We start from the raw sequence: 22,984 nt of genomic DNA on the forward strand, positions 1-22,984 counted from the left end.
CAAAGAGATATTTCATACCAGATGATGTCAAACTGAGATATAAATACAGTAGAGTAAGAGGAGTTTCTCAGCATCATGTCTGCAGTAGAGACAGGACACACTGCTACTGTCCTGCTGTGCTGGGCCTTGCTGCTGCAGCCACTACATCCCATTTTGTTTTAATTCTGTTTTTGCTCTTTCTTTTGGTTGCTTGCTAAATGTCACAGAATTTCAGACTTTTTGAAAGTTCATTTTTAACAATTTTCCCTTTCATGTATCAACAGGCTTTAAAATGTGTTCCTTTTAATAGTTTCTCTTTTATTAAAAAATCAACATCAGCAGCAAAACCCACATGAAAGTAATACATGGTAATTAATGTAATGTTCTTAGGTTACCCCGTGATTTCTAGAGAGCAACAAACCATTTGACAAAGACCTTGATGCAAACAACTTCCAAGTAGAAAGAATGATTGGTTCTAGTAAAATTCACTTACTCCCAATATTCCATTACCTTGAACAGGAGTAAAATGTAAATAAGAACATGACTCCTCGTATTAAGTATTTTTGGTGTATGTGGTTGTGTTAGTTGAATAGAACCTGATACAAGTGTAAAATTCATAGTAAAGATGTCTTTATTCCAAAATAATAATAATAATAATAATGATGTGTTAGCCAGACAGCTACAAAACATCTACACAGGACTTTGGTAAGAAATGTTCATGGTAACTTTTTCATAATTCCACAGCAAACAAAAACAATGAAGGAAATCTAAAATTGCAATGAAACAAAACTTTGTTTAACTTGTATGCCACACAGAGTCCTAGTGTACATTTGCTAAGCCCCTAACTTTTCTTTTTTATTATGTGTAAAGCTTCTACAGGTTGTATATTAGAAAAAAAACATACACACAATGCTTAGATCTGGTAGTTGAGGTCTACAAAACTGGAGTGACATCTGTGCTTTCAGTTCAGCAGGTTTATTCAGGACATCAGAACAATAACAGTTCTTATTTTTATTGACTGATAATCAGTGGCTATTACACTACTAGAAAGTTTACAGTAACAATGCAAGACTTCTACATGTTGTATTTCAGAGCTTTTTTTTCTGAATAGAAAATCAACCTTATTTTTTCTTCATTTGTTTTTGTTTCTGTTTCTTTTTTTTACAAAATGTAACAAGCTTAAATATTTCTCTTGTATCAAGTTAGAAGAAAGACAAGTGATTTGTAAAATGTTTCAACAGAAAAAAACAGTGTCAAAAGCTGAACCTAAGCAGGAATGATCACACATTTTTGACCTGGTGCAATCTACTTTGTCATTTTATATCCTAACAAGCTGGGAAAAAAACATTTCCAATGTTCATAACTTTTATGAGCCTAAGAGAAATGACTGGAACTCACACTGAATAGCCTTCTGGGAGGGAAAAAAAAGACATATGGAAAATCAAATTAGTGAGAACTACAGAGTAAGGAATGCCAGATTGTTTTAATGGACAGTTTTGTTCGCACATTCAGAAAGATACTGTATGTTTCCTACATACCTATAGAGGTATTTGGACCATGTAGCCTTTGGCAAAGGGAGTATTAAATGGACAAAACACCTTGGTGAACTGGAAAAAAATGTGAAAATGAAAATACAACATTGGTTTTAATCGATTATTTGCCAAAACAGGTGTAGTTTTTCAAGAACAGCTTTACAAGTGAAAAGGGTTGATGAGATAAAATATGGTTCATGAACTCACAACAGGTTTTTTTCCATTCAGGAGAAACTTTCTTCTTCTGGTCCCTCTGCCCCAGGCTCTCTCAGACCCAAACCTTCAAAACTGCTCTGTCACATATGTTATGGTCAAGGATTACTTTTCTGAGTGAATGGCTCAGCTGGGACAGGCTCTGCCAGAGCAGCTCACGGGGCAGGCGGGGTATGGGTCTGGATGGCAGATGTAGCTCTGCCCTGACACTGATCACTGTAGCCCTTCTCTGCAGCTGATTCTTCACCCAAAATATGCTCAACTGGTCACTCCTCCAGTGTCTATATCACTCCACTGGATTTTTGTTTAGGTCATAAAAGGGTGATGTGCAAGGTGAGGTCATAAATGCATTAGTGAGTGCTGGACTGGCTGCTATGCTGTAATGGCAGTGCTAGAGAGACTTAACTGCAGAATTGTTGAAGAGGCCCAAGAAGGCAAACTATCTGAATTAGTATTATAAAGTGAGCCAAGCTGTGCAAAACGTAAATTGTTTGGTTTTAGCATTAAACCTTGTTGTATTCTTTTTTTCTCCTGGTTTGGTTGACTGTGGGCTTGCACCCATTTACTTTAGCAGCAGAAGGAGAGACTTAATTAACACTGTGGTTGGTTCCATTATTTTCCTGGCCCTTCCTTCATTCCAAATCTCCAAGAAGCAGTACAATACATGGAGGGGGTGGGATGCAGCAGCTGTAGAAGTCCTGAGCAACCCTTGCAGTGTTCAGTGGGGAAATGATGATGAAAACCCCACAGTGTAATGCCACCAGCCCATCTGGGTGTGTCCTGTTCAGGTACAGGGGGCAGCAAGAGGATCCCCAGGGGGTGTGGGTGGTGGAGCTGAACCCTCAGTGGGTTGTGGTGCAAACAGGAACACTTAAAACCCAGGTGTCAGGTTCTCAGGGTCATGATCAAGTGTTAAAGAAGTGAGTAAATTACTTAAGGCTGGTTTAAAGAGACTATAAAATAAATTTTTCTCCACTCATTTCTCTCAAGCTTGTTTCAAGAGTTCAACATGAAGTCTTTATTTTCAGTGCATTGTTATTACTTCTGTAGAGACATAGGTGGATGCTGCCGTTCCTGGATGCAAAGATAACCCATAACCTTAACCTCTTATCTTTAATGTTTTATTGTTAAACTTACAGGACAATATTGTATTCCAATAATGAGTGAAGCCCAAGGGTCTTGCTGATTACACCTGATTACACATAGGGACAAGAGCTAAATTCTGCAGGAGATGGTAGAAAATAGCAATTAGAATGGTGAGGAGGTATTTTCTCATCTCAGGCATCTTGTGGATGACTCAAGTGGTCAGGGAGAGCATTACCTGGCTAGTACACCTGCAGTTGGGTAACCCTCACAGATTTAGCAATTTTTAGATTATTCTATACTCTGAGTAAAAAAACTGCTAAATTACACTGCTGCAAATGTATTCTTGTGTCAAGCTGTAACTACCTTTTTAAGAGGCTGTCATTGTTTCATTTCAGAGGCTCTCTCCACTTTGTTTGTTGTAAGGGATGCAGGAGAACCTGCCTTACCCTTTCTCTACCATCTTTTGTTTATTTCAAATCTCTTCACCTGTGATTAACATCCTCATGGAACTGAATCTAATGTTTTAGTGACTCTGATGTGGAACACTTTCTGTGACACAGCTGTTGCACCTCTCTGGACCAATTTCTAGTAGTTCTCTATCCATTTTGAGAGGCAGTGGATAGACCCAGAACAGGAGTATGGAATCTAAATATATTATGACCTTCACACATTTCTTTGTGTGCTGTTTGCCTGTGACTGTGTAATGGTCAGACATCACTACTGAGCTGCACAAATTGTTTCCTTTTGAAGTTTTAAAGAAACAAAGACCATTTTTGCATGGACCACAGCATCCATATGATGAAAAGTATGTAGGATTGGTAGTATTATTACTATTATTATTATTATAAGTATCAGTTTAACCCAATAGTGTAAAAAGATAGACATGCACCTTTAATATTACTGAACCAGCATTACTGAAATTACTCCTTGGCATAGTTGTGTAATCATGTAGGCACTGCTTTGGATTTTCAAAATCAAATCAAGAGAGAAATCCTCCCTCACACGAAACGTGTCACTTTAACTTAGTTATGTTAATATGCATGCATCCCATGTCTTTACAAGTAGTATTTCTATATGGCTATTCCATGTCCACAGATATGTCTGTATTTTAGTTAAATAACTCATGATGACTTATTCTTTTTATGCATTAAGGGCTGGCTGGAGTACCCAAGATGTACTCTCAGCATAAATCTGTGAGGAGACATTTATAAAATATTTTTCTTGCACCAGCAAGACTAAAAAGGAAACCACACTGAAAAAAATGAAAACTAATATACACTTTATAATTTTTTTGTTGTTGTTTAAAAACCAAACCAAGGTTGACTTTCCATTTAGCTCAGAGTGCATCACTTGGAACCTTGTGTTTTGTTAACAAGGATGAACATTACATGCTCTTAGCTCCTTTTTGTCTTTGCAACTAGTAAACTGAGTGCTTTTGGACCTCTTCTTTACCATCATGTAGCGTTCCTGAATTCCACCTCCACAGAGTGTAGAACATTCTGTCCAAGCAGTCCATGGTTTCAGCCTACAAACTGAAAAAGTAAGTGATTGGATTAATTTTTTTAGTAGTAGAACCACCTGTTCAGTATAATCAAGGTGAATTTGTTAAACATTGGGGGAAAAAGTATTAAAAAAGAAATTTACTGTCTAAATTATCTACATTATAAAAGATGAATAAAACTAGCAAATTGTTAGATGTCAGACAAGCATGAACAACAACTTAGCAGCAACTCCTATCCAGATAATGTAAACTACAGCACAAGGTATTATGTTCTGTTGATTTGAGGAATCAGTGCTTGATAATATTGTCCCCTACTGAAAAAGCAGCACGAGCAGATCTCTTGGAGCAGTCTGAGTCTGAATCAGATTATTGAGGTGGAAATCAATTCAGTTTGGGAATTCAGCACTGGATTCAGGAACAAATATTTTTCAAGTTAATGGCAACTGGATGTAAAGAGTATCACCCAGATCTGCAGAAACTGCAACCGTTTGCCAGGTCTAAATTTTATAATTTTTCACATTCCATACTTTTGTGTGGAGTAGCTAAAACATTATTTTTGGTGATGGGACATGGTCAGATATGAGCCTTTCTCCAGGATGGACTTATGTCACACTTTAACACTATTGCACAGGTGTTTGGTAACAGACAAACACTGAAAGGGGCTATTTTATTGCTAAAACTCTCCCTAGGCTTAAATGCTGGAGCTGTTCTTGCAGCATGCAGAGAAACTGCTCACAGACTTCTGCCATGCAGAATGGACAAAGAGCCCTGAGCACACTGGGAAGGGTTTCCCACTCACCTGGATATTGCTCACTATCTATGTTCTTTTTCGCTTGTTCGCTCCTCCGTTTCTCCCGCGCCTCTTTCCAGCGCCGTTTCTCCATCCCTGCACCTCGCAGGCATTTCCTGACTCGGCACTTGGAGCGTTGCACGGTCTCTGGGCACGCTGTTCCCCCAAACTGGGGCTCGATTTTAATCATTCTTGTCCTGATCATATGGCCCTTCCCACACGAGGTATTGCACTCGGACCACTGGGACCACTCTGTCAGTTCACAGTCGATGGCTGCGAGGAATAACAAACATGTCACAAAAGCCTTGAAATTTAAACATAAGGTCGAGTAACAAAGAGATGTGCCTGATGAGTTTTTACACCCTAAATACACAAACACAACTTAAGCCTCCAGTCTTCTCAGCAAATGTTTTGAGGCTGCACATCAAAATTTTCTAAGTCCATTCCTAGCAGAGTTATTATTTGACACTTTCTTCAGTTTCTTCTTCAAGAGTGGTGCTGGCAGAGCACTAAAATTACAAAGAACATATAAATAATTCTCCTGTGCCTTCTTCAATTTTCTCACCCATATGTCTGTTTTGTAATGAAAAGCTGTTGAAAATTGAGTTATATTTAAAAAGAATTTGCAGCCTCTGAAACCTAAGCCTTGCTTTCTGGCAGTGTTATGCAAAAAGCCATATTCACTGATACCACTATATCTTAAAAGTTTTCATCTTTCAGCACTGCTTAACACTTACAGCCCTAGTGAATAATAATCAAAATGATATTTCACATCATTTGAGAAAAGCTGAATGAGCAATTACAGTGTAAAAGCCTTTTTAACCAACTCTTTCTGTAAAAAATAATGGAATTTGTGATAAAACCTCATAAACCAGCTGGCAACAGGATGCTAAAGGCAATCATATCTCATTCATTCAGCAGCACCTTCGGCTATCACCCTTCACAAGGACTGAAAAGGAACTAGAAATTTGCACTACCCAAGAAGTGGGGGATTTTAATGGAGTAAGGTAAAAAAACAAATCATTGCAGCTGTCTCCACACCCTCCACTGGCTCAGATGATATTGGAGGTTGCAAAGTGATACAGATGTATCAAAGATGCAGAAAGCCTCTTTTGTGCTCTTGGTGTGAGCTAAAAGAATCAATCCCACACCTGACTTTAACTCTTCTTATCTTCCTTCCTAGCACACATTCTGCATTTGAGTAAAAAATAGGTGTTATAATTCTGACTTCTTTACTATTGGGAAGCCCACAAACAGTTGTCTGATGTTGTAGTGTGTTCAATACGCAGAACTGTGCACCCCCAGCAATACTGATCACCAGCATAGGGCTAAGACAAGCTGAATTTACAACATGCTCATATTCCAGCTCTCAGTTGCTGAAAATCTATAATAATAATAATAATAACAACAATAATTTCTTAAGCAATGCACAGTTGGTATCCCTCCCATCTAGGAAATGATTCTAACAAACCATGATAGAGTTTTGCCCCTAGGTTGTTAGAGTTGTAATGAGCCCCCTCTCCCCAGGAGTTCCCCCACTCACGGCATTCGGGCAGCATGCACTTCTCTGCCTGCTCCAGCTCCTCATTGCAGTCCCCAAGCTCAGCCGCAGATTTCAGCATCCTTTGCCGGGTTCTCATTCCCTTCCCACATGTCACACTACAGTCACTCCATTCAGACCAAGGAGAAAGCAGACAGGGGATGGTATCTGATATGAAAATAAAAAGGCAATGAATTCTTGCTATAAATAAATTATGAAGGTATAAGTTTTGAGAGTAATAGAGGTGGAAAATGTACTATGTTTTATCTGTCATCAGCCAATTATACTTTCTTGTCACAAGCTAAATGATGTTGCTGAAGAAGCTCAGAAAACACCATATTAAATTGAAAGGTTTGCTTGATTTTAATATCTTTGCTATCATTTTCTATAGCTTATTTGTATCTGCGGAGTCCCAGTGCATCTGAGGAATAAATACTTTCAGAAGCTATGTTTCAATCATAACTCATACAAAAAATCTCCTGGCTTGTTGCACAGTGAACAGGACTGGAAGCCAAATTAATTTAGTCTAAAGTGTGAAACTTCCATATTTTATCTACCAAAAATATTTTAAACTTAAACTTATCTCTATCTTTGATGAAAACCTTAAATTTCTTAAGAATTAAAAACAGTATTACTAATGACAGTAAGGGTGAGACTGGCTGACTGCACACAAGGAGCACCTCGATTCTGAACTATTCACAGACTAAAGGGAGGGAGCAATGTTTTATTTGTTTTATTCTAGCTGTATGACTGAATATACCTTCAGGTTAAGTATGGCTTGCTGATATACACACCACTGTGTGGGTCACACAGTAACAGGGTATCACTGAGGACTTTTTTACTGATGTTCTCATCCTAATGGTGAATGCAGTACTTAATTCACATTCCCAGAGACCTAATTTTAAGGAGAATGAGAAAAAGTGACATTGCTTCCAGTTTAGCTGTGATCTTTATGTGCTGGAACAATGTGTCAGAAATGAGGCCTCTGTAGCAGAGGAGATACACTCCTGGACACTCACGGCATTCAGGCATCATGCATTTCTCTGCCTCTGTGGTTTCTGCCTTGCACATGGATCCATCAGCAGGAGTCATCTTGATCATCCTGTGCCGTCTCTTCATCCCTGTGCCACAGCTAGCACTGCATTCATCCCACTCTCCCCATTCTGTGACAAGGCAGCTGCTGGGAGCTATTCAAAGTGGACAGAGAAAACTGTTCATAAGTACAGCTCATACAAAAAGTGGTTTGGGCAGTGCTACTGTTACTGGCTGGATTTTATAATGCCAAATAAAATACTTACAGCATTCCTCATTTACAATACACTTCTCAGTCTCTTCAGTAGGCACTTTGCACATGGAGCCATCCTCAGGGAACTGTTTTACATATCTCTCCCTAGATCTTGTTCCCATTCCACAGGAAACACTACAGGGGGACCATGTAATCCAATCAGACATCATGCAAGTGGAACCATCTAAAATACAGAGAACCATTTCAATTCCAAGTATTGACAGAATTGCTGATAAATCTGTGGCTGCCCATTTGTGTGCAGCATTACTTTTATACTGTCTTTCACACTGTCCTTTCCTCTGTTGCTTCCTTTACTCCTTTCCTTTAATATGTCTGTGTTCTTCATGCACTGGCTCAGCTGAAATGCAGAATTGCCCACAGTCAGCTTCAGTTTGGGTTGTTCAGCAATTATCCTCTATTTGCCATAACTGAAGCGATACTACAGCAACCAACAGCCTTAAGAACTTTAAAGGAAGAGAAAACCCTACAAGGTGTTCTTCCCCTCCACCTTTCATTCCCGATTACCTTCATCACTGCAGCCTGGCCCCATGCATGGCTGAAAATCTTGGGTGTCTGGGCAGGGCACACTGAGGTCCAACTGAGCTTTAAGCATTCTCTGCCTCATCCTCTTCCCCTTTTCACAAGTAGAAGAGCTGCAGGCTGACCATGGGGACCAGTTTGAATATATGCAGGTCTCAGGGGTATCATCTAAAAAGTAAGGAAAGGCAGTGAGTGTTAAAAATAGTCTCCCATTTTCTCTCCTTTACTTGGCTGATGATTACTTTAGATTCTAATAGGATACATAATTTCTTTCTGCATTCTATCTTCTCCTTTTTAGCCCAGATGAAAAAAAAATTACCAATTGCCAAGTTTCATTAAAAAAAATTTTTATTTGAACCCTAAAAGGCTTCTCTCTTGTATCACCTGTATTGTTATTTTCATTTTCTAGGTATATATATTTCTTTGCTATTAAGGGAAGGCTAATAGTAGACAGCATAAGAGATGAAAAACTAAATCACTTTTTGACACTAAGCAGAATTTTTGCTCCTGAGTCTGTTTTGTTCCTTATCTACAAATGACAGTGGAGAATGAAACAAAATATAAATTAGTACTGCACAAACTAATTTAAAATGTACCTTCTTCTTTTTCCTCCGGTGCTAGATCTGCCACAATATCATCTATGTTATCAGGAACGATATTGCATTGCTCCCCCTGCAAAATGATAGTGGAGATTGAATACAGGAAACTCATACATGAATGCAGAGAGAGGGGCTAAACCACTATACTGTGAGACACTACTGCATCTGCAGCATGTTTGTCTCCTCCAATTCTTAGGCATACTTGAAGAAAATCCCCAATTAGGCAGGTGCAATAATTATCAGAAGTAGGAGAACTAATACCTTAAGACAGTTTTAGTTTTTTCTGATATTAGCTTTGTTGTGAGTAGGTTAAGTAATGTAGATTTGGAGGGAAAGGGGAGGAATGATTGATTTTTTTTGGTTTATGAGGTGGGGGTTTTGCTTGCTTGAGAATTTAACCTGTATATTCTACCTTGCGTGCAATTCTCTCAATGACAACTCTGGCTACCAGCTTGATGGATCCTCCTTCTGGATCATAAAATGGACTTTGGGGATGATCTAAGCTTGTAAGTGGTCTGATCTTCTCCTGAGGCACTGTAGGTTTATTAGGAGACTGCAATTAGAGAGAAAAAGATTGTTAAAAAAGAAACTAAAAATTAATTATACAATTAGTCTGCAGAAATTAAAACTTCTCTGAAATGCTAAATTATGTTGTTCCAATGTAGGATGAACTTCGTGCTTTCACACTTAATGGTATATTCATACTTAATGGCAGGGTTTTTTTGGTTGGTTAGGTTTTTCTGGTTTGGTTTGGTTTGGTTTTTGTTAGTCTTTTTTGTTTGGTTGGTTTTGGGGTTTTGGTTTTGGGTTTTTGTTGTGTTCTTTTTTGTTTTGCTTTGTCAGGAAGCACTTCTCTAATACTTCATGATTCAGGCCTGAAACTGGGTTCACAATAAGATGCATGCCTTGTTGTGTGGTTAAATAACTACATTAATAAAAGAGTAAGATATTCCATATGCCCCCAGGGCTGTATTGTAACTGGAGAAATTCCTTAAGTTCTAAAGAGTCTGGGTCTGAAAAGGAAAAACAACCATCTCTTGTCATCCAACACAGGAACATGTGTCCTGTTTGAGGATGTGACTAATCTGGTCTCACTTCCTCTGTCTGCACAGACACACAGTGTAGGTACCTGTCACCCATGGGCACCTAACCTGTTCAGCTCACTGACAGAACTCATTTGGTCAAAACCAGGACTTTACCTGAGGATGATCTGAATCTCTTCCTAGGCTGAGAGAGTGATGGAGACAGAGAAAACAGATGATTTTAGAGTCTCACAGTGACGAGAAATTGAGTTTCAGTCCTTGCTGTAAGGAATAGTTATAGTTTTCTGTGCCAAACAGAACAGTTGGCATTGGATTGAAACACTCTCAACTCAAGTTGATGTGGCTGCTGCTGGCACACAGATCTGCACCAAAGGGGCTGCACACCCAAATGCTTAGGTTTAAACGTCCTCCATGTGCTATTCCATAGGTGAATATAAGAGTTGAACATGAGTAAGAAATTCTTTGCTGTGCAGGTGACTGAGCACTGGAAAAGACTCCCGAAGAAAGGTAGAGTCTCCCTCCTTGGAGATATTCAAGAACCACACATAATCTTTGGAAATGTACTCTGGGACGAGCCTGCTTACATAGGACCAGATGACTCACTGGGGTTCCTTCCAGCCTTACTCATCATTCATGATTCTGTGGTAATAACATCCCAAGTGAATGTTATATTATCCATTAATAATATTACTCAAGGCATTCAGACAAAATGACTGACAGAATATGTAGCTAACACTGGTTTAAATGACTTTTAACTCATCCTAAGAAAATTTTTTCCTAGAGTAGTATAAAGGCCCATATGACATCACCATAGATTAAAGAGCTTTCATCCTTCAATGCTTTAAGGTAATACCTTGAATATATTACAAACAATCCCTGTACCTCATAGGTAACGCCGCTGTCCGTGCCGGCATCCCAAGGGATTAAATCCTGGACGACCCTCTGGACCCAGCCACAGTCCTTGGTGCAGAGGTCCTCGGCTGAGAGCCCCACGTTCCAGTCGGGGCTGGGGCCCAGCATGGTGAGGAAGGACATCAGGTGCCGGTGGCGATCCACGGAGAACTCAGCAGAGGGAGCAGCTCTCCTGCAAATCCGGGCAAAGAGCATTAATAACTGCATCCAGCTTTGCTGCTGGAGGGAATTCAAACTGGTGCTTCAAACTGGGAAATACTGAACCCTGGTAAGACACTGGCTCATGGGCGTGGGGGAGCAGGACAGGGACAAGGGGCTGCTCAGCACTCCTCAGTCCCAGTCTCCATAAAGCTCTGGCATGATTCCAGATTTGCACTTTAGGGGGTGAAAGAGATGTAGCAATACAGAGCTGCAGCTTAGTTCTTAGCGGTATAATATTGAAAAATCCGTCACAACACTTAGAAACATTAACCAAAATATCAGAGAGATACCCTGAGGCATTAATGGCTGGGATACTTTTCACCCCCCACAAAAGATCATGTAACTTCTAATGCCAAAAGTTCTTGGAAGTGCACTCTGTGTGTGTGTGGTGTGTGAAAAGCACTCATTAACAGAGCTTTAGTGCTCATGTAAGTGAGAGATTAATGGCCAGTGCCAGCCCTAGAGAGTTCAGCCAAGGCTGCAGCAGGTCTCTGCCAGTGGCTGTGAGAACACCTCTGTTCCTGCAGCCTCTGAGAGCCATTCCCTCAGGCAAGAATCTGCTGAATCACGCGCTGCTCTGCCATGTGAGCAGCAACACCACAGCCCTGTGCAAAGGGCAACAAACCCAACCCTGGTGGAGGCTTCTGCTCACGGATGAGGAGCTGCACCTCTTTGTGGCGTTTTTCTCACGAGTAACAACAAATGCAGAATTAGTTAAAATATTAGTTTGGTAATTCTGCCCTACCAAATACTGGTCTGATGTCAACCCAAGTTTTCTTCAGCTACAGGACTGAGGTAGAGGAGGCTCAGAGGTGACCTCAGCACTGTCTAGAACTCCCTGAAGGGAAGTTCTGGCCAGGTGGGGGTTGGTCTCTTCTCCCAGGCACTCAGCAATAGGACAAGGGGGCACGGGCTCAAGCTCTGCCAGGGGAAAGTTAAGTTGGAGATCAGAAAAAAATTCTTTCCAGAGAGAGTAATCAGGCATTGAAACAGCCTGCCCAGAGAGGGGGTGGATTCCCCATCCCTGGAGGTTTTTAAGGTGAAATTGGCCGTGGCACTGAGTGCCATGATCTGGTAAAGGGACTGGAGTTGGACCAAGGGTTGGACTTGATGATCTCGGAGGTCTTTTCCAACCCAATCGATTCTATGATTCTAGATTCAAGTCTTTGGGTGTTTTTTCTAATTTTGTGCCAAACTCCACTGTTTTAGAGCATCTAAAGACCACATTTATTTTAAAGGTAAAGGATTTTTACAGTGTTATTTATTTTTCCTTTTTTGGTTAGGTACTCATAATAATCCATGCACATACATAATAGTGCACCTACACTGTTCTATGTAGTCATAAGGAATTTATTCTTCCTATAAATGCTTGTATACCTGTAAAAATGTGGTATTTTATTTGTGTATTTTTTCTGGCTTAAAGGACAATGATTTTGAGTAGTGATCACACAGTTTCAAAGGTAAGATATCTGAAATTTAGCATATCCAGTTCCCTTTCAAGAGGCAAGTTTCAGAAACAGGCAGTTGCTAATGGGTAAAATGTCCTGGCCACTTTTGTTCTGGAATCTTTAGAAGTTGTTTCTTACTGTGTGAATTATCTCACATTGAATTAAGGACACAGAGCAGAAGACTTGCTAAGTATTTCATGCCATTAATTCTGCCTTTGCCAATATGTAATGCAAATGACTTTTTTTTCATGAGACTTAGAAGTCTGATTTCAGTTTGTCTAATGTAAAGTAATAAAATAATTAATGATGATATCAGCTTCACTCTGTGCATACAGTATTCTGTATATGTTTGTCAAGCACTCAGCAGTGATTAGTCTTACAAAGCCTGTTAGCTGACTTCAAGTAACTAAAGGATTTACTGCATTAGAAGGCCTTTTAAGAATTTCCTATAGAAATTTTACATTTCAAACAATGCACAACAACAGTCTGAGCAGTACACTGTAAAAATAACAAAGGGATCTGTGCTTGGGAGCCTGATCTTTAGATGGAGAGTATGTTTAATATGGTCCTTGGAGAACAGAGATATAGTCAGCAAGGGCTGTGCAAAGAAAGAAAGACACAGTTGTACCATTTAGAGGCAGAAGGTTGGGAGTCACTTGACTACTTTAGCCACTAGTGATGGAAAACTTCTGTCACCTGTTAGCCTTGTGATAGGCACATACAGTTAAGGCTTTGAATGCTTTGTTAGGAAAATTAATATTAATCATGATATCAATATGATTTATTTGTGTATTTAAATTGTAAGAGTATTTAAATTCTATATCAATGTTGAAACTGTGTAAAGAAACACTTCAGTAGGAGACAACCCTTTGCCTACAAACTTTTGGATATGTTAAAGGGAATCAGTAAACAGAAAGGCACAGACAACAGAGAACTCGGGGGGATTTTGTTTGGGTTATCTTTTATTAATCTGGCAAATTTCAACTGTTTTCAGTATCCACATGAATGATGATTTATGAAGTTGGCAGGAACTTAAATCCTTCACATGTCCCTCAGCAACACAACTGGCTCAAGCATCCTAAGACTGCACTATGGAACTCCATGAAAGAAAGCAGTGTAAAAACATGCTCAGTACACGTTAAACCCAATTTTTAAATTTTTTTTTGTCAACACATTGGATAAAATAGGAGTGCGGATCATCTTCTTTCTCTCTTTAAAGGTTATCCAATTTAAGGAAGTGTTCTTCTTTCATGGCAAGCTGAGCGTGTTTGGAAAAGGCCACAGAAAAGCCTAAAGTTGGTAAACAACTGATGGAAAATTGCAGTAAGAGACAGGTATGTCCCTTTTCCTTCCCCTGCACATACATATGCTTAAAACCAGTGGCGAATGGAGGTTGCAAAGCAAATTCTAAACATTAGGTAAGTGCCAGATGACAACTTTGAGAGCCACATAGGGCAGGGGGACCTGCTTTTGCTGGCTGGAGCAGACAGTACTTTTCCACTGTGAGCCTGAGCAGCCTGCTAGCAATTTCTGTCACATAGTACAGAGTGAGGCAAAGTCCTAGGCAGTGTCCTGCATCCTAATGTTTTCCATTTCATTTATTTCTATTCTATTTTATTTTCTGTTAGCATGATTAGCATCTCCAGCTATAAGGATGTCATATACTGAGCAGTGTAGGAAAATGGGTCTTTTATTCCTCCCCTGTTTTTGTGTGTGTGTTTTGTGGGGTTTTGGGTTGTGGGGTTTTGTTTAGTTTTTTGTTTTGTTTTTTTCCTTTTTTAAGGCTAAAAGAGCACAAGAATCATTTTGCTTTACAAGTTTTCTCCCTAAGTGACAATCTAGTTGCTATCACTGCTGGGGGTGGGGGTTAAAAAAGCCTTTGACAAACTAACAGAAAACACAACTTTCTGCAAAACAGATTTTTGAGTGTTGAGTCAATATTGTTGTGTTCTGATGAGGTCCCTGAAAAAGGTAACAGAGCACACATAAAGAAGGTGGTTGTGTAGAGTTATGGGACAGAAATAACAAAAAATACGTTTAGTAGAATAAAGCTTTGTGGTTACTTTTGGTTTAATATTTGATTAGCCTATATGAAGAAGAAAAAGGCAACCTGAGCCTTTTTTTTTTACCTAGGATGCTACCTAGCTCAAGAAATAATACCATTTATAGGGTTGAGTTGTTCCACTGGAATCAATGTGCATTTTGCAACAGGGTGCTACATGTACTCTATTCATATAAGTAAACTCTTTGCCTCACCCATGCATAAAGAATTTTCCAGCAACACAAAAGTTGATTATAAAGGACAAATTTGAACAGGAAGAGCATCAATATTTCCACTGCAAAGTTCTGTGGAGCACAGAAACTCTCTTGCTAGCTGTCAAACTCCCCAGCCTGGCTACTAGAGATGATTTTAGCTGTGGCAGCACAAATGCAAATGATTTTTTCAAGCAAAGTAAACCAATGTATTACATGTTTGTCTTGCAGCAGTGCAGGAAAAGCCACCAGTCCAAAACATCTTCAGAAATTCTGAACTTGTGCAGTGCTTCACCACAATCCATGTTCTGACTTTGGGTATGGGTAAAAAATGATGTGATTAGGTGGGCATTTTAGAGAGAACAGGGGAGTGTAAAATACTAATTTTTATGATTGCCTTCTGAAATTAAATTCTAATTCAGGTAGTCTTACAGATTTTCTGCTGGGGAAAAAAAATCTGAACTATTCCATGGAGTGAATAACTATACGGAGTGTAAAGTAGCTTGAAATAGCTTATACCTCTGCAGACTTTTTCAAGGAGCTGTATTGAGGTATAACCATCCCAAACCCATTATTAGAGTCTAGATATCAGAGTAATTTGAGTATACCAGGTTGTGATACCACTTGTGCTCAGGATAGAACAGTAGCCTTTTCAGATAGGAAGAAAAAAGTGGAAACAGCAAAGAAACCAGTCTAAGTCTGATGACTGTTGGAGGTGGCAGGTAGTTGAAAGCACTGTGGACCACATGGCCACTGGTTTAGTGTTGGTTCTAGGTGGTGCTGATGATGGGAAAACACTGCTTTTTTAAGTTAATAGTTCAGCTGATTACAAGACCATGAAAACTGAATATTTTTGGAAATACTAAATGAATTGTCTATTCTATCCCTAGTAAGCAAAAACAGCATCCTTCCTTTTTAGAAACTTACACTGCATTACATCTAAACTTTCCAGGATGAGCATTCTTATTTATTCATCTTTAGTACTTTTGCTGTTGATACAAATAAACACACTTCACACCCTTGAACTTCCAACTCTGCACCACCTACCTACACCAGCAGCACCTACACAACACCTGTGATATTGAATAAACTTTGAGGTGACAACATCCTGAAAAGTGGAATAGCTCCCAAGACAAGAAAGAAGAAAATACTCTCTTAGAGGTGTGAAACTAACAGAACAAATTAGGTGGCATATTTAGATGATGTATTATTAAGAAAGTCATTTATGAAGTGATGGAAAATAATTAGTGCCACTACATGGACAACAAAACTTTATGCACAGGCATCAAAACCTGAACATAAACGCAAAATTTCAGAGTTGTACAGAAGGAGAGGGAGAATCCTTAAGTTCTGCTTAAATGCAGTGCAGGTAAGCACTTAAGCTAATGAATAATTCAAACATGTGCATGTCCCAAAAGAGCCAGGGAAAGGAAAGCTACAATAACATGAACACTGAATCAATGAAATTTGACTGACATCCAAATAGAAAGTTGAAAAGCACTTTAATGCCAAACTCTTTGTGCCTCTGAGCACCAAATCACAGGAGGTGACAGTAAGAGTTTGGCTATTTTATGTCATAATGAAAGAATGAAGAAAGCCATGAAACTTCTTATAAATTTAGCTGTTGGGCTACAAAAAGGCCTGCCTAACAACCTCTTACCTTGCTGTGTGTCAGCTCTTAAAATGAGAATGTTGCCTACAAGCAGCTAAAAGGATATGTTATTGCATATTGAACCAGGAGTCATGGCATTACCACTGACATTTAAACCACTCAGAACAAATGTTGCTCTAAAATAGCATTAATCTGAGCATTAAAAAAAAAAAACATTACAAAAGGAAGGGACCCTGAGATTAGCTCAGTTGGTTAAAACTTGGTGGTAATAATGCCAAGGTCATGGGTTCAATCCCCTGTATGGGCCACGAACTTTAGAGTTGGACTCAATGATCTTTGTGGGTCCTTTCCAACTCAGAATAGTCTGGGATTCTGTGACTTTGTTCAATTCATCATTCAGACATTTGGATATTGTCATCAAAGCATGCCTGGATTGCTACTGTACATGATAATTAATTAACATATCAGCTATTTGATCCAAATCCTTCATTCATCAGTGGATACACCTTTATGATTAACACACGAACAGGCTTTTTGCACTGAAAAAACAAACCTCAGCTGTCTCAAGTTAGGATTGCAGTTTCTGCAAGTGCTGACTTTTGTGTGTGTTCTTTGCAGATTGCCACAAACCCCTCAGGTGTGGCCACCCCATGTGGTGCTGGCAACATTGACTCCTGCTGTGTCGCTCCTTGGATCAACTTAGTGGGTGTTTCAAATCAAACCATGGTTCAGGAATCACTGGACAGATCCAGGAAACCTGTCCTCTTGGCTACCCAGGAGTTTGGGGCTGCAAATTGTCTGCCCAAAGTAATTACAGGTGTATTTACAAAGGAAATCCTAATGGGTGTTGTAAGACCACGGTTGCTTTGTAACTGTTTCCTTTTCCAACCTTTCAATCTGCAAACCATGCCCTGTTTGTCCTGAGCAACAGCAGTGACAGATCACTTCAACCCAGCATAATCACAGCCATATGTCTGATCCTCTCCTCTCCCATTAACAGTATCAGATAAGCAGGGTAGACTTATGAATAAGGCTGTGTTAGCAATGAACTCCAATTTCCTATCAATTTAATTTATTCTGAATATTAGATTGCAGCAAATATCTCCTTTTAACAAAACATACCATGATGCTATTCTTTGGAATATCTAAAGAAAGTAGATACTCTTTTAAAATCCTTTCAAAAAATTTAAAATAGTATAGTCTTGCTTTTCCAAACCACTTAATTTGCAAATGTCGTAAGACTGGAGTTGCACTTTACGTTTCTCCAGCCCCAGTACAATCTCTGAAGATGCTCAACACCTTTACCAATATAATACACTTTCCAGTTCGTTCAGCATCTCTATCCATCTCACATCTGCCTTTTGGTATCCAGAGATGTGAGTAAGGGGAAACGTTTCATTATCATTGCATTAATAACAATGCAAAGGGATAACAATTGGATGTGTGAAATTTTGCAAATAGATTTCTGTTCACTAGAAATCTAAATGGTAAGTTGTTCCAGTTACTTGGTGAGTATTTACACAAGAATGAGGAGTCAGGATTAGTAAGTAGGCCTATAATTGCATGAAAATAATGCTTGCTTGATTACTCACAAAATTATAAAGGGAAATTACACTGGCTTGAGGAAAGACAACAGATGGTTGGGAAACAATCATAAAACAGTAACTACCAATGGGAGGAACATGTACAGAAAACAAAAGCAAGGATAGAATGGGATGAGTAAGTTTGATTTAACTGGATGGCCATCAATTTCCAAGAACAATTAGTATAAAGTTCTTGCAGTGATTGTTCTTAGTCAAATCTTTTCTAAGTGTTAATACTCAACTTTTTCCTTGTCTGGTGGCATTTGAATTTTAAGTGGAAAGTAAATGGTGACAGAAAATGGAACTGCCATATGTGCTTGCTCTGACAAAAAATGATCCATAATTATTTTTTTTCTTTTGCAGCAAACACATATGTTCTTACTTTGGGGTTTTTTTGAGATTGAATTATGAATTTCTTAACGTGGGTGTCAGACCATCTGTCAGACAATGAAGTTTCCCTAGGTCTCAAGAATACATATAACACTTTAAACAATTCTTTTTATAAGCATAATGTAGTTTTGTGATTAGTTGATTTTTCAGTCAACACTTAATAAAGTCTATAACTATAAATGTACTTTGGTAACGTGCTACTTTATGATGGCATGGAAATGCATGCCAAGAGAGGGAGAACTTTGCAGCCTGGAGCTGCTAATACACAACTCAACAGTATTTTGTCCTGTTGTCTGGGCAAAAACCGAGACTGTTATTCTCCCATGTAAATGGAGCTCTGTAGAGACATTAAAATACAATAACCATGTTGTAAGGGCAGCATATATTGTTAGGTTTGCTCATTCTTGTTACATCCTTAAATTCATATGGTTAAAGCTCTCAATTTATATTAATTATGAAATATATACAGGCATTTTGAGCTCAATCACACCCAATCTCACATTTAGATGAATTATAAAAACTGGTAAAAATACCTTTTATTTTATATGGATTTTTTTAAAATGTGTTTTGTCTGATACTGACTTCAAGTAGTATTTTTGGTGAAACAAGTATTTCTACTTTTTGGATAAAATTTAGAATTTATATTTAAAGAAACCCTAAAAACACTAGATAAACTTTATGCTTCCAAGGTGAAACAGAAAATTTATGACTTAGACCCAATTATTACATGAAGCTTTCCTTTTGAAGTCAAAGCCTTTTAACAAGTATTTTGATGAGGTCTGCTGGTGGCTAAACTGTTCCTTCAGCATGATTTGTCCTGCATCCAGCTGTCAGGAGTTCACTGCCACACCTGTGAGGCTTCCAGGGGCACACAGGTGGGCATCACCTGGCACATGAGGGTCCAGAACGCAGCAACCACATGGAGAACTGAGGCAGCAGGAAAGAAGGATACACCACAGCAAAGGTTTGGGACTGTCCTTTATGCAATACTATTTCTGATTAAACTGGGGGTTAGAATTCTATTTCTGACAACATTAAACTTCATTGTATGAATCTCAGCTATCTCTAAAATCATAAAAGGAGAAAATAGCTGAGCTAGACACACCATGGTGTTGCCATGGAAACAAGAGACTCTGTCTGGTCTTCTCATTCCTGTCATTTTGTACACCAAATCTCCAAACTTTGAAAATGTTTCCTAGTCTATACTGTCATTTTGTGGAAGGAAACTTCATTTACATCTGGATTGACAGATAGTGGCTTTTACCCCATTTTAGAATAGAAAGCACGATGTGACAGTGGGAGATAACAAGAGAGATAAGGATTCCTGGGGGAGAAAAACCCTCCAGAGATTTACAGAAATAAAAAGACACAGTCTGTAGTAGCACTATCTAAATAAAATGTTGCCATACAAGAATAAAAATAGCTACTTTATAGGACACCATACTTAGGAGTGGGGGGAAGCAATAGAAATCTTTGCAGGCTATCATCATATTCCATTCCTGGGATGCATGTCATAAAACAACTTTAGTAAATATGCCTTTTAAATATCAGGCTCAAATAGTACATCCACATCCATGAAAAGCTGCACTTAAAAAGCCCAGAGCTACCAGAGCATCATATTTTCATTTTTTCTTGGTGTATCTCTTTGCAGCAGTAGGTGCCATAGAATGCCTAGAAGGTTCTGCAAGAATTAATTGTTACTATCACAGCTTATTACTAACTAGATATTTTGACAATTTAAACCCAGAAATATTATTTAATAAAAATTACACTCCTGTTCCCTTGTGAGCAGTTAACTGTGAAACCAGAGTTTTTCACAAAGCATTTTCATCATCTCTACATAATACTGCAAGAAAGCATTTTTCCATACAGCTATGACAAGGGATCTCATCCAAAAAATTGAGTACATAAATCTGAACCAGATATTTACTTTAATTGAAGTACTTTCTTCTTCAGATAATGTATTTTTCCTCTGAGAACTGGCTTCTTTTTGCCTTTGTGATATTTCCTGAGAATGCTTGTATTTTAAAGAAGTTAGTTTCTAAGAAAATCATTTGAATGTGACCATTTCCTAGTTTTAGGAGTTCAGGATATTTTTTTTTTTTACTTGTGATTAATGTAAGGAAAATATTACGTGTTGTTGAATCCCTAAGGAATGAGCATTTCACATTTACATCTGTCTATGTGTTATATAAATTCAGGTCCTGATTATATCTTGCAAGGCTAATACTGCCAGCCATGATATAGCATGCAAATACCAATTCATACATGCTGCTTTCCTCCACTTCTACCTGCAGCTTCACCAAAATAGCTTATTTTAACTATTAAAAATTGTTTTGCACTCCAAAAAGCTTCAATCCAACAATGTTTCCTCCAGAAGCCTGATCTCTGCACTCAGATTTTGTTCTCAGTGGCTTCTGCTATGAATTTTTGTTCTTCCATTTATGCTTTCCATGGCATCTCTGATAAGGTCAGGTTTTGAAGAACTAATGAGCTACCAGATGTTACCAAGCAATCACCGGAATACTGAGAGCTCTGTACATTCATTAAACTTGGTCTGATATGGGTCAGTTTTTCAACTCATTGATTGTCATTTCTCCAAAGGATGGCAGTACAAGACCTTAATCAATAAACAGCTATTATAGCATTCTAGACATAAGGAAAACATTGTATTTTCCTCCTTCTTGGCATGAAAATTGCCATCTGCATACTTAGCATGCAGAGAAATTAAACCCATTGAAAACAAGGTATTGTAATCAGTACCACACAAGGTGAACTGTAAGTGATACATAACATTTCCCACATTTTGCACGTGTTAGATAGATGAATCCATTGGCCAAATTCGCTCAGACAAGAAAATGACTGAGCATGCTATTCCTCTCTGTTCAGGCAATCCTGAGATCACTTTCTACTCTTCTGTGCCAGCAATGAATTGCAAGGTGTAATGACCCTGCCCAGCATCCTGTGAGAGCACAGAGGGATGAGTATCTCTGGGTGGTTTAGGTGAGATGCCCTTCTGAGGTGAATTCCCCTGGTGCTCTGGGTCATACCCTGGAGCAATCTCGGGGTGCAGAGCTGCTTCCTGTGTGATCAGTGTAGCCTGGAGCTGTTCCTCTGCCTCCTGCTGCCAGCAGGCGCTGCATTCCATGTGACCTGAGTGGTGGCTGCCCAAGGGAATGTCCCATCCCCAAAATCTGGCACTTCCCAGCCCTGTCTCAGTCTGCAGATCTGCTCCCGCTGCAGGGTACGTCTGACAGATGCAGACGGTTTAGGTTCATTATGGAGGCTGTTCGTGGGTATAAACACACACACCACAGAGATTGTAATGCTCTCACCATAGAATTAAAGCAGGGCTTTAAGTTTAGACAAGACATACCTCACACAAAATCTTTAAAAAATATTCCCAGAGTGCCTATTTAAGGGAAAATATGGGCCATACAATACAAAATTACAACTTTTATTCTTATGAAAGTGTAGATGTACTTCGAGAGAGTCACTTAGGGAATTTAAAAAATACTTTCAAGCATCTCAAAATTTAAATTAACTCATCTGTCAAGAGAAAAGCATAAAATAATTCTTACCAAAAAATAGTATTTTCTTTTTGGGTAATATAAATCCAGTGAGATAAATACAACCACATTTCACTCAACCCACTTCATTACAATGGCAAGTCACTGAGAATGAATTTGTAATGCAGATGGATCATCAGCCTATTCCTTGTTTCAGTTCTTCATGCTTTAGATGCTGGCAATTTTATATCCTTTTATTTTCAGTCCTTCACGATGACTTGTTATCAATGAGATGGGCTTGTACAAATTTAATTATTTATTTGCTAAAAGTTTTGTTTCCCTGGTTGCAAGGCACAGCAAAGCTGCTGTTCAATGGCAGTGACTGGTTTTTATGGCTGATTCCCAAACACGTAATGGTCCCACTGCTGTGGTCACAGAGCTGTGCTATTACAAACTATTAGCTGCAGGTGATAACATAAGCAATTTTTGCCCCCAAGAAGCCCTACAATGGTCATTAAAATTTGCTTCAGGCAACAGTTGGGCACAATCTTAGCATTGTAGTTATATTTAAGTTTAGTTTTAAATCAGCTATTCCTTTAGAACTGTTCATGCTGTCCACTTTACTGTATGGAGGCTCTTGCTTGTAAAACAAGAGTTAACTCCACTCATTTTACTTTATTAAAAGACACCTAAAGGTAATTCAAGCACAGGTACATTGTAAGGTATTCGGTGGGTTAAATCCACTATGGAAGGATATATAAACTTGAATGGCAAGAAAATGCACAAACTTTACTATTTTAAAAGTACGGAGGAACTGGAAGACAGATGAATGCAGCACCCAATTAGGAGGAATGTCTAACAAGTATGCAAGAGAAATGAGCACTATAAGGGACATAAGAAGCAGACATAAATAACAAGCTTCCTTATTTCTATATAACTCTCTGCTGACTCTTAGTCATGCAAGGAAA

The 22,984-nt window shown here is 38.8% G+C and overlaps 1 protein-coding gene across 1 annotated transcript in view; it reads right to left on the minus strand.

Annotated features, from left to right (window-relative positions):
- Positions 1-282: 282 nt before the first annotated feature.
- Positions 283-22,984, minus strand: part of SPON1 (spondin 1) — a 185,442-nt gene continuing 162,740 nt past the window's right edge. The window contains exons 8-16 of the mRNA XM_071559033.1: positions 10,991-11,192; positions 9,478-9,618; positions 9,063-9,138; positions 8,452-8,634; positions 7,940-8,110; positions 7,661-7,828; positions 6,645-6,809; positions 5,111-5,374; positions 283-4,342 (exon numbers count right to left, since the gene is read on the minus strand). Of these exons, the coding sequence (XP_071415134.1) occupies positions 4,179-4,342; positions 5,111-5,374; positions 6,645-6,809; positions 7,661-7,828; positions 7,940-8,110; positions 8,452-8,634; positions 9,063-9,138; positions 9,478-9,618; positions 10,991-11,192 (1,534 nt within the window). The 3' untranslated portion in view covers positions 283-4,178. The remainder of the gene's footprint in view (positions 4,343-5,110; positions 5,375-6,644; positions 6,810-7,660; positions 7,829-7,939; positions 8,111-8,451; positions 8,635-9,062; positions 9,139-9,477; positions 9,619-10,990; positions 11,193-22,984) is intronic.

Source organism: Pithys albifrons, chromosome 6 (assembly GCF_047495875.1).
Source record: "Pithys albifrons albifrons isolate INPA30051 chromosome 6, PitAlb_v1, whole genome shotgun sequence".
Lineage (NCBI taxonomy): Eukaryota > Metazoa > Chordata > Aves > Passeriformes > Thamnophilidae > Pithys > Pithys albifrons.